This window comes from Diadema antillarum, unplaced genomic scaffold (genome assembly GCF_040938485.1).
Source record: "Diadema antillarum isolate AM-2024a unplaced genomic scaffold, OU_Dant_1.0 seq00000225_RagTag, whole genome shotgun sequence".
In the NCBI taxonomy this organism is placed as follows: Eukaryota; Metazoa; Echinodermata; class Echinoidea; order Diadematoida; family Diadematidae; genus Diadema; species Diadema antillarum.
The window spans coordinates 437046-450296 of NW_027271277.1; the positions used below are offsets into that span (position 1 = coordinate 437046).

General features: G+C 38.2%; 1 protein-coding gene across 1 annotated transcript; it reads left to right on the forward strand.

Annotated features, from left to right (window-relative positions):
• LOC139729203 (FAST kinase domain-containing protein 4-like) lies at positions 1-5178 on the forward strand. The gene is made up of 5 exons (XM_071640132.1): positions 1-1309; positions 1933-2163; positions 2840-2879; positions 3596-3710; positions 4761-5178. The coding sequence occupies exons 1-5, from the start codon at positions 1-3 to the stop codon at positions 4845-4847; spliced, it is 1782 nt and encodes a 593-aa protein (XP_071496233.1). The 3' UTR covers positions 4848-5178.
• Positions 5179-13251: the final 8073 nt, after the last annotated feature.

Below are 13251 nucleotides of genomic sequence, written 5' to 3' on the forward strand. Positions count from 1 at the left end.
ATGGCGGCATCTGTGCTGAGATTAGCTCTCCGACTTCAGTGCACAAGGAGGTTCTACCCTGTCACAGTTGCACCAGGCTATCAAGGCATTCACCACACCCAGAATAGAACATTGTCATTAGGGAAAGCTGTGCTGTATAGCGATGCTGTAGCAAGCTCTTCAGAACCTGCAGTGAGAGAGAACGAGGAGAGAGAACCATCGCCGAGTTCGGTTTTCTTCAAAGAACTGAAAACACTGGAAACCATGGAAGAAGTCCTTGCAAAGGCAAGCCAGCATGAGCTGTCTGGGAATGAAGCTTCAGTGACTATCAATGCCTTGCGGTATGTTAGTAAGAATAATCTTGAAGAGAATCTCGTGCAAGACATCCGCTTTAAGGACTTGTCAGCGGTGATAAGTAGAACAGTGAAGAGCTTGAGCAACGAGAGTCTAACTAGCACATTGTCCAGTGCCCTTCATCTCCAGGCCCAGGATGATTTGATTCTGACTCTTGAGGGTGAGTGCAGACGAAGATTACGGCTGCTTCCTATTCGCTATCTGGCTGTAATCATTAGCAATGACATCTTGCTTTCGAAGAGAGCAGAAACTAAGGCTCTTGTCACTGAGGCTGCCCGTGTCCTGGAGCTGAGATGGCGTGAAATCGAAAGCCCGCAACTTGTCCGGCGGTTGCTTCCTGCTGCTGCCAGGATATCCCGGCCACTCCTAGAGCGTGTGGAGGACAAGACACTTGAGATGCTTGACCAGTACAGCTTCCAGGAGATTGCGGGACTGACCAAGTCTCTGGCCAGCACCAAGACGAGATCCCTGCCCATCTTGAGAGCTGTTTCTTACCAGCTGATGGAGCAGAGATCATACTGGGAGGTCACCCAGATCCTGGGCATTATGAGGGCCTTGACTACTCTAGGCTTCCACAATCCCGCCCTCTATCAAGAGTTCGCTGCCCACATTCAGGAGCAACTCCCTGACATCCCCCTGAGTGTCATCTGCGATGTTGCCAAGACGTATGCTATAGCACGCATTGAAGCTGTAAGCTTGTTTGAGTCCATTCATAGCATAGTAGCTTCCTCTCTCGACAAACTCTCCATATTAGACGTCAAGAGGATTTTGTTTGCCTACGGTCAATTGTGCTTCAAGCCGTCTGATACAAAGGGGTTCTTTGATCAGATTGGAAATTTTCTGTCAACTCAGCTGGATGGCCTTTCCCTCCTAGATAAGATTGACTTGGTTCACTCACTCGCTGTCCTTGGCCATGTTCCTTCAAGTCTCCTGGAAAACACTCTTCAGTTTGGGGATGCATCACAAGAACAAGATGGTGAGATAGTTTGTCTGTTGTATTTTACTACTCCAAATATTTTCAAACTCTGATTGCTTGTCAGTGCACCTTGGGATTTAAACATCATTATTTAAAAACAAAATGGATATCCCTCTGCTGTTTAATGAGTACATATATTTGTTTGTTTGTTTAGTAAATCATATTAGTCTTCCTGAATGGAATCATATCTTTTGCAGATTGAAAAATGTGTTATTCCTAACCTTATTTGTCTATCTCACTCTTTCTCCCACTCTTGCTCTGTTCCTCTTTTTGATGGTCTCTTTGTTCATTGCTCTGTAATGAGGTTGTGTACATGTACCATTAATAAATCATGCAATAAAGTTAAGTAGAATATGAGAGGAAAATAGACTTTCATGGTTTTCCCTCGTTCTGCGTACTTACACCTGTGGTGGCGTTTACTTTTGCTTCTGTTTAATCTGTATATCTGTCTTTATTACACCAGTACCATGAAATATGACCTGTTGTGTTTTGTATTTCAGTTTTTGGCAACTGAAAAAAAAAGTGCTTAAATAATACAAAAGTAATGGTGATGTGATAGTGTCTGAAATATGTGTACATATAAATGCATTTATGGTTACTGTGGTTGATGTGTTTTGCTAAAGGTCTGCAATCAACACACAAGCTGAAGTTAATCCAGATCAACACCCATGCCAAGCTGGAGGCGCAGTCCTACCAGGGGCCGACCCTGACCCCTGACCTTCACCCTTTCCCATCCGACCACAAAATCTTCACCACAACCCTCCATCGGTCGGTGCTGAACGTCCTAACATCGGATCTTAGGGAGAAGTTTGCCGTGGAAGAGAAAGTTAAGACCAGTCTTGGCTATGTTCTTGGTGAGTCGGAGGGGGCTGCACTTGCAGGAATTATGTTATACTTCATAGCCCTTACATCCTGAATTGCATGCTTCAAGATGGGCATTATATATCACAAATTCTAATACTTCTATGTATATTCTGTGGTTGCTAGATGTAGCAGCATAACCTGTTGAAGACTAGTTGAGTATTCTCAGGCAGGTATTTATGCAAAATGTGTGTTGTAGCATTATATCCATGATGGTTATTTTTGCATGCACATGAAACGCCATAATACAAAAAAGATAAGACGAATAACTTGAAATCGAAAAGATCCTTACTGAGACTGGTGACTTTGCCCTGATTTTCCTGAAGTTCTTGTATTTCATAGTAACTTGCTACTTTGTAGCTATTTTGTGCCATTGAGATGTAGCAGAGTAAAAGCAAGGCTCTTCAACAACAACAACAACACTATTAATACATTTATTCCGTTGAGTTCAGCAAAATCAAAGTTATTTAAAAACCAAAGTCTAAACAATTTTACAATAAGACAGGTTCCGACAACTTAACCCAATTCTGCACCACAAGCACACGGGTAGCATTACTTTCTGTAAAGTATATATTTCTAACTATAGTTTTGGCCATAGCTGTACTATCTAATATTTCTTAATCAGTACAGCTAAAGCTAATGACCAAGTTTTCTGTCTTTTCTGTACAGATGCTGAGATATCAAGTCTTGAAGGAGGCAGTGAACAAAAGTAAGTAATAATCCACTGTATTGATATGCTGACATTTTCATGGGAATTTCATTTTTATGGATTTAGAGAATAGGCTCCCAATAGCAAAAGATAAGCACCAGAATTTCCTCTCATGCACTGTCCCAGGCCAGCTCAATAGCATTGCAAGCAGGGGCCCTAATATTGTCAGGGGCCTTAATAATTGACTCTGCACAGAATGATGAGTTGTGCAAAAGTTTAAGCTCTCATGGTGAAAAGAGTTACCTGCCAACAGCTATGGAATTTACACATCTGATTTTGCTGAAAATATTTCTCAATACAGTATATGTACCCTTCATAATGTCACAAGTGACCATAGATTTTGGCTTCTTGACAATAATCAGAAAGCTCCAGTTGAACATTGAGGAAATTAATTGCGTATAGGAACACAACTCATCACAGAAATAGTCATTAAACAGTGAACTGCAAATGTCCTGATCCTGTAATAAAGGAATTTTTTCCTTATTTCGAGTAAGATGAGTTTTGGGTGTTTTCCCTGTGGGCAGTCACGACAATTGAGTGAGCACTTCATAATGTAACCATATACAATGCACGGCGTGCCAAGTAAAACGTTTGCGTGTTTTTAATTTTGTGATAGTTGCATTTTGCATGAAATTGACTAAAGTTCTATCCTGCAAAACTTTGCACTCTACAGTACAAGTACAATGCGTATAATTTTCTCTACCATCTTTCACTAGAATGGCTGTTGTCACATTTGGCCCACCCTGCTATATTTACTCAACGAGACAACTGATTGGCCGGATTGAAATGATGCTCCGTCACCTGAAACAATCGGGCTACAAAGTCCTTGAGGTAATAGTGGCCTGTAGGTGTAACTCTTGATGATAGACGGTAGCCAAACCTAGAGTGGTTAATTCAAACATTCCTTGTTAACCCACTGGGGACAGACTGATTTTGCTATAACATGCATTTCCCATAGACACCTGTTGGAATGTTCTCAGGACTCGTCCGCAAGGGGTTAAAAGAGTCTGAATATTGAACCATGAAATATTTTGCGGTGTGGAAATATGGGTGGATTTGGTGCTACCCTGAACTTGTGCAAGAGTAACAATATGCAAGTAATGGAAAAGACGTTTAGTTTGTTCAGAGATACTTTTGGCTGCAAAATTATAAACAACCGAAGCTTGTGAAAACTGGCCAATTACCAAAGAAAAAACAAATAAATGATTTTTATAAGTTAACAGAAGTGTACCAAGAAATTCTTCATGGCCCTGGTTGGAAATTTGCAGAAAACAGCATCATTGTTGCATAACTGCTAACTATTAGTACATATATGTATAATTTAGTGATTATTGATAATATCAGCATGTGACTTATTGTTTTAGCCTCATAAATTTCTGCCTATAATTGTATTTTTTTCTAAATATGCTCTTTACTCCTTTTCAAAACAGCCCACTATCCATAATTTTCATAAGAATTAATAATAAATTATTAAATTGTACACAGACATGTTGGCAGGTATGCCGTTACCCTGTGACACCCTTTCACACACATATCTTTACAGTTATATCAAATGGAAATGTTGTTGGAGACTGCTCATAATCAGAGCAATGACTATGTTCCCTCCTTTGATATGTTTGCATATCTGCATGATGATGATGATGATGATGAAACAGCATTTATATAGTGCCATTTATCTGTAGAAACATTCAAAGGCGCGTGGCTCCCACAATGTGTCACACATCATTCACAAAGTTGCTGGAAAAGATAAGTCTTCAGTTCAGATTTGAAGGGATTGAGGCTGTTGCAATTCCGAAGCGGGACTTGTAGAGAGTTCCACAGGCGTGGCACAACAGAGATATCATAAGTAATATGTATTTTTTGTTTTTTCTTTTTCCTCAGGTATCCTATCATGACTGGTATCCGCTCCGCTCATCAGCACAGCAAATCAAGTACCTGGAGGAGAAACTTTCTGAAATGCTCAAATAGCAGTAGAAGGATGTGTGAGAAGTGCAACAATTCTTTCCACAAAGGAATTGTTTTATTTGGAGCATGTTATGATTTTTGCCCTCAGGAGTTGCGAAAGACTGTGATAGGGTGGCGAACATGTGTACCTCTACCCTGTCTCATATAAACCATGCTAGATTAATTTGGTATAAAGTGGCCACTCATGAATATGCAGATTCCATATGCTTTCCCAGCCCGTGAATACCCTTTTATAAGGATTTCATTTCCATTAAATTTAGAACCAAAAAAAAAAGAGTTAACCTGCCGAGGACGTACCGATTTTGCTTCAACACACATTTCCCATAGACACCTGCCCGAGTATATTCGGGACTTGCACCAGTGCAGCCACCCCACACATTGTCGTAACAGCAGAGAGTGTGCCAACTGCAATTAAGATCAGTAGCTTATCAAATAAACCTACAGTATTGCTGGGGTTATACTACATGTATATGGTTGGCCAATCACAGAAGTTACTCAGTACAAGTGGTGTGTCAAAAAGCACAGTATAGACCTGTTTTTATTTATCTTTGACACTTCACAAGCCATAACCCTGCTGGTCATACTTCGTTCTGCAAGATTGCGATGTGGTGGAAAGTTTCATTTCATTTTGAGTGTGATAGGTTAGAGGTTTTGACATTGTGCAAGACTGCATCCAGGATTCCCTTGGCAATGCAGGTAGCAGGCACTTGCAATTCATTTTAAACTCAGTGCTGGATTCTGATTTGTCAGGTAACACTGATTAAAGGGAAACCCAAATCCAAAGAGTAATGTTGATTGAGTGAAAGCAGCAACATTATTAGAACACATCAGTGAAAGTTTGAGGAAAATCGGACAATCGATGCAAAAGTTATGAATTTTTAAAGTTGTGGTTTTGTAATGTCTATGACATCATGCGTGGACAACTATAAAAAGAAAATTCAACATACTTTCACTTTTCTAGCTTAAAGCCGTACAATCGTGGCGAGTCGTTTGTGCGGCACGGAGACGAATGCAACATGCTGCCTCCCCCATTCTGTACCAAATGTAGTGACACCGAATAAGAATAGCGCTGGCTCAATGGGTCAGCGAACAACACTTTAGACTACAAATCTCCTGACCCAAAATGGCTGCCTGAGCCACGAGAGCTTCTGAATGGACGCACACTCTCAGTGCGCATGCGCATGCAGAGAGGCCAAAAGAGCCACGTGTCTTCTGGCCTCTCTCCTCCATTCACCGCAGCTCGCAGTCACAATGTTTGTGTATGATGCGTACACACACAGGCGCACACACACACACGTGTCTCAGTGGCAGCATTGTCCCCCACGTTTATGGATATAGCACGGAGTCTAGCATTGCGCAATTGCATGCACAAACTTCGGTCGTTCGAGAGATTATGAAATAACGCACTATTAGGGGTGACGATCGTCCGACTTTGATGAAAGACACTTGACTGAACTCTCTCAGAAAGCAGGGTTAATGACATTACCCTAAACATATATCAGTAGCAAGTTGATGGAATTTGTAATTTTTATGAAAATGAATTTTTGTGGAATCCTTTTATTTCTTTATATTGTTGTCCACACATGACGTCATAAACTCTAGTACTCTCCTTATCCAGTCATTGTAACACCAAAACTTTAAAAATTCATAACTTTTGCATCGATTGTCCACTTTTCCTCAAACTCTCACTGATGTGCTGAACTAATGATGCTGCTTTCACCCAATCCACATTAGCTTGTTTGGTTTTGGTTTCCTTTAATTGCTCTCAGCAGTTTCATGCAAAGTTTATTGTCTGCTTCCAACATATTAACCTCAGAGCTGGATTATGATATAGTCAAGTGAGACAGATTTTGATTGGTGTCAGGCTGTAGAGCTTGATGCAAATTGTATCAAAGATTATGCTCCTTACAGAGTTTGCCATGTGTGCATGTCGATGAATATGGAACCCAGGCTGCATTTGTGTCTAAGAATTCAAATATCTCGATAAGATACAGGAACGTTTGAAATCATACAGGTGTAATACATGTATTATCAGTTCCATGTATTCATAAAAAATGGTGAAATTACTTTATTTGTGGAATGAAGTGCAGTTACTAAAAAATGGAATGTAGAAAGACGGTGAATGAATTGACTCACACATCTGTTGAGACTGGAAAATATTATGTACACTTTCTGTCATTTTTTACCCCATGAAAAATGTTGATGTGTGTGGTCAGATGTTAGTGTTGGTGGATTGTACATCTGTTGGTTGCCCTCGTACATGTACATGTACAAGAGTAAAAAGAAAAAGAAAGAACAGCTTTAAGCAGTTACATAATCCCATGCAAATCATTACATAGTATTGAGTTTCAAGGGCTGTTATTGAATGAAAAGTAATTAAAAATACTTATTTTAACATTTTGATGATTAACTCATTGCATTCTTCTTACACTTGTACCTAGTTTTATATTCCTTGAGAGTTTTCTGTGTGAGAAAGTTTCCAAGAAGATATCTACCAAATCAAACAAGTGATAACAATATTTTGAGCAGAATCAGACAAGTAAATGAAATTACAGATTGTATGTCAGTTTGAATATCAGGAAGTCTGTGGATATGGCAATCTGTTGGCCCATGTTCTTTAGTGCAATGCCTTATGAAATCATGTGCTGACTTTAATGACGGTACTTTATGGTGTTTCTATTACATGTTCAACTTCATCTATACAATTTGCAAAGCTGTTGTGCTGTTCAACTTAATTCATGCAGTGCAAATGTGTCATGTTTTTCCCCCTGTGGATAGTCTAAATTCACTGACCCCCCCCCCCTCCCAAGTCATTCCTACAAATTATAGTGTAAGATTGTATATGAGATATTCTATAGTTTGTAACAGTGTAGTTTTTTTTTTCGTTGTTGTCCCACCAAGTGTCACAGAGAGAGCTTTCCATCTGGGCAGAACATGTTTGACCCACTGTCATTACCCATAGACAGGAGATGTAGACTGTGTGTGTGTGTGTGTGTGTGTGTGTGTGTGTTTGTGCCAGTTGATATGTGCCGATATGTAGAAAATAAACCAAGAACAACAGAAATCTGTCTGCCTGTGACATTGTACTGAAAGGATAGCAACTGGTATAAATCAAAATAGTGTACAGCGTATAAGTAGTATACAAGTATGTGAGGACTTGAGGATTGTAAATTAAAAAGTTGGTAACCTTTAAAACCAGGAAAGTTCCTAATAATCAGAAAGCTTGGACTGAAGATGCTCAACATAGAAAGGACTAATGGTGCGTGATGGGATCCAGGTGCTACTGCTGCTGCTGTTGTTATGATGATGATGATGATGATGATAATAATAATAATCATCATCATCATAATCATAATCATAATAATAATGAAAATAATAATGATGGTCATAATAATAATGTTGATTATCATTATTATTATCATTATTACTATTATTATTATTATTATTATTATTATTATTATCATCATCATCATCATCATCAGTATTACAAAAACAGTTTTTGTAATAGCCAATATTTGCCATCAAGTTGACTTGCAGAGCTGTCACTCTAAAAAATTAAACACGCAATAAAAACGATATATCTTCTACACCTGTAAACAACATTTTGCATGCTTCAAGGGATCGATTGCAATATCTTCAGATTTATGAAGACATTCCTTGTTTGTGAACCTGACAAAGAAATACATATAGAAAATTTATAGTGTACTCTGACTTACGGATGCATTTTTTCAGGTGATCCTATTTCTTAAGTAAATTATGACCTTTTTTTTGTCCCCGCCGAACGAGTTCGAGCAGGGGACTATGAAACGGGCTCCGTACGTGTGTGTGTCCGTCCGTGCGTCCGTGCGTCCGTGCGTCCGTGCGTCCGTGTGTCCGTCCGTGTGTGCGTCCGTGTGTGATCAAAATGTTCAAAATGCTACTCCTTCGCCATTTCTAACCCGATTTTGATTCTGTTTGCTTTATATGATAGCACTACATGGGAGCTTTGAAACTTCTATACAGAATTTCAATTGTGACCTTTGACCTTGACCTTTGACCTATATTGTACATTTTGCTTCAAAATGCTACTCCTTCGCCATTTCTAACCCGATTTTGATTCCGTTTGCTTTATATGATGGCACTAGGTGAGGGCTTCAAAACTTCTACACAGAATTTTGACCTTTGACTTCTTTGACCTTTGACCTTGATTTTTGACCTATATTGTACATTTTGCTACAAAATGCTACTCCTTCGCTATTTGTAACCCGATTTCAATTCCGTTTGCTTTAAGTGATGGCACTAGGTGAGGGCTTCAAAACTTCTACACAGAATTTTGACCTTTGACTTCTTTGACCTTTGACCTTGATTTTTGACCTATATTGTACATTGCCTACAAAATGCTACTCCTTCGCCATTTCTAACCCGATTTTGATTCCGTTTGCTTTATGTGATGGCACTAGGTGAGGGCTTCAAAACTTCTACACAGAATTTTGACCTTTGACTTCTTTGACCTTTGACCTTGATTTTTGACCTATATTGTACATTTTGCTACAAAATGCTACTCCTTTGCCATTTGTAACCCGATTTCAATTCCGTTTGCTTTAAGTGATGGCACTAGGTGAGGGCTTCAAAACTTCTACACAGAATTTTGACCTTTGACTTCTTTGACCTTTGACCTTGATTTTTTTACCTATATTGTACATTGGCTACAAAATGCTACTCCTTCGCCATTTCTAACCCGATTTCGATTCCGTTTGCTTTATGTGATGGCACTAGGTGAGGGCTTCAAAACTTCTACATAGAATTTTGACCTTTGACTTCTTTGACCTTTGACCTTCATCTTTTTACCTATATTGTACATTTTGCTACTAAATGCTACTTCCGGCGGGGACATATATTACGCACCGCGTAATTTATACTTTTCCTTGTTTCTTTTTTGCTTGTGTCTGTTTTCATAAGATACGGAATTTTGTGGAATTATCTTTATATTTTCTTTATACATGTACCGTTATCCTGTTGTGACGTCACGAACTTTTGTAGTCTGCTCATCCAGCGGTGACAGCACAAAAACTTTAAAAATTTTACTTTGAACTAATTGTCCAATTTACCTCAAACTTCGCTGTTGTGTTCAAGTCTCTGCTAACAAAAAAATTGTTGCGTAATTAATCAACACATATAATTGGGTATAATTTTCCTTTACTAAATGTTTACAAAATAATGTCAGGTGTGTAGACTGTACATCCAGCAGTGAAAAAAAAAAGAAGCTTTTTATGAATACACGACTGTATTAGCAACAATTTGACTTTTGTACGACAAGACTGTAAGGAAAACCTTACATATTCTTTTGATCATTCTCGGTGTTGTCTTCATGAAATTTTAAGGGTGCTCCGGAAACATAAGAAAGGCGACTAATCTCTATTTGAAGCAAACTCCCCAAAATAGAAACGTGGATCATTTCAAATCAATATTCTCACACGAAAGGGAATTGGTACAGAATGTATTGTTCAGGAAAAACTAAACACGTCTATTTTGTTTTAATTCCTTTTCTTTTATAATCTGTGTGCAGTAGAGAGCGCGGGCGGATCCAGGAATTCCGTAAAGGGGAGGCACCTTTACAAAATTAAAGGGGGTGCACCCTCCCCCCCCCCATTTTCTTGCTATTTCTTTTGTTTTCACAAAAAAAAAATAATAAAGAGGAGGCAGGCCTGGTGCCCCCCCCCCCCCCCCCCCCTCCTCCCAGATCAACCACTGGCATTACTTGCATCCCTGAATATTATGTTTGCTCGTTCCCGGTTGTGGTTATATCGCTAAACACTGCGAACAATAATCAACCAGGATATGTTCTCTCTTCAAGATATTTTGTAGTCAACAAAGTTATGAACCCCAAGTGATTAATGGATCAAAAAGAACCAACAATTTCCACGAATTCTAGGTTCGACTTTCCGGGTGTGGCTTGCCGCACGTAATTACATTTGTCAGATTAATACCGTGCATTTGTCATTGTTTTGTTTTCAGTATAGTTATGATATGAAAGCATACAAAACGGCCAAACGCATCTTGGCACACAGCATCGTACATCGATCGAATACACCATACTTCACAGTAACTGCTTCTTTGTACTGAGTACATGGATGTATATCACTCAAAAACTGGTTCCGATATCCATACGCAATAGAACGATATACATGTACTATAGTACTTGTACTTAGTTATCCTGTCAACAATATACTGACGTGGCAGGTGTGTGCGTTTGAGTCCCCTTAGATCTTGGTAAGAAGATATATCCACGTTACGTTGCTGAAACGACGGTCCGCTCCTATATGCTTCGATCGCCTGTCGTGTATCTTGCGAAGGTGATCTACCACTTGGTCTACTCCCATTTCGTCTAATAGCTGTTAAGTTAATGTCTCTACCCGTTATGTAGTCTAATCCTGTTTCGTCCGCAACCCTGTCTCTAATGACTGTTATATATAGTCCAGTTGGAAATGCGCAAAATCTGACTGGACGAAATTGCCATTAGACCATCTGTATGATAATAAGTATTATGGTCATTTATTTAGATTGATAGTAGAGCAAATGAGTTTAACACAGCAACGTCCTCGGTGTAATTCCGATATATTAATATTAATATGTATATATATATATATATATATATATATATATATATATATAATATATGTGTGTGTGTGTATGTGTGTATGTATATATATACAAGTACTTTATTTATATAAATAAATAAATAAATATATATATATATATATATATATATATATATATATATATATTATACACACTCACATACACACATATTATTATGTATAATATCATGGGGACATTTTTTGTCCTTCTTTTTTTGTGCAGTTCCTCGCTGGTTGTCTAAACCTTCGCTCACAAGTCCGAATACAATCTTCATGTCTTATACAGATACCCATGGTGACATATAATCTCAACTCGTTTTCCCTTCTCTTTATATCACCATCTGCATTATCGGAATTCTCGTAATATGACGATCAAGAATCATACATCTTTTGAATAGTCCACGATGTACCAAACCGGCATACTCAACGTCATATCAATATATCTGATGATTGAAAAAAGAAGAAGAAGACAACACATCCCCAAAACAACAACAACAACAACAACAAACAAACAAACAAACCCATGAACAAAGAATATAGAAGCGAGTGCTTCTACGCTCTTTGCCCATAAGAACGCATCGGGTACTATAGTACTTCCCACAGTCTTCCCACAGCTGGTAGGCGTGTGATCAACGTGGTTGTTTGTTGTTTGCTTTAATGAATTGCATATATTTTTTCAGTTAAAGGTAAACCTCTATGAGTATTAGCTAACCAACTTGAGAACATTGATCACGAATACAAGTATATGAAAGAACATAACAAATACATTCGCCGAGCTAAAACAATTCGGGCATCAGATAATATTTTGAACATGTTAAATGCGATTTAAAATAGCAACTGAGATATTGATCACATCTGCAAGGTCATTAGGGGTTTACCCTTTTTGTCATTACAAAATACCTACCCACAAATTGATTTATTGGTAGGGTCTAATCGTCAAAAATTAACACGAAGAACAAAATTTATCAAAGATTAGCATAATATTTGTAGAACCCCTTAGCTAAGAAAGATACACGTTTATGTTAGCACCATGTGCACAAAATAATGTGTCCAAATAGATGGATAAAGTATAAATCCCACGTATGAACAATATTTCAGAATCAAATATGAAAAAGTATTGAAACTACTGTCGTGGTCACTGTACTAATGTGTAAAGATCCAGTCATTTTATGTTTATAATCCAACTATTGGTTTGGCCAATCAACTTTACGTTCTGATGAAGAGGACAAAAGAGACAAAGTTTAGACTCTGTTTTATTGGAGGGTTCATTATACGGGTAGCATATACGTTCCGAATAGTTTTACTGTTTCTTTTATTTCAAAATCTGGACAAATCAAGCAGCACAGGCCTACCAAAGAATAACACTATTATGTTTTAGTTGTAAAGAGATGAATTTTGTGAAGGAAATCATTGAAATCAATGATTACTTATTCAGCCACATACTGCTAACAATCATGTTTATGGAGAATATAATACAATGTAGACCTATCTCATTTTGTAACTTGTAATTTTTTCCTGATTCGTATTTCCCAATTCAATTTGATTCAATTCAATAACTGTTTCATGTCAATCGTATATTGCAGTCGGTGACTGAATTGCACGATGTTTCATATTGAAATATTATGATACATAATTATAGGCTTAAATTACGGGTAAAAGAATAAAAGAATAATATTACAAAAAGCCTTTCCATTTTAAACATACAATATTCAATCAGAATATGGAGGAGAAGAAAGACATATCTGAGATACTAACTGGAAGTTATAGAGAGGCAGATTTGAGGGTGGGAG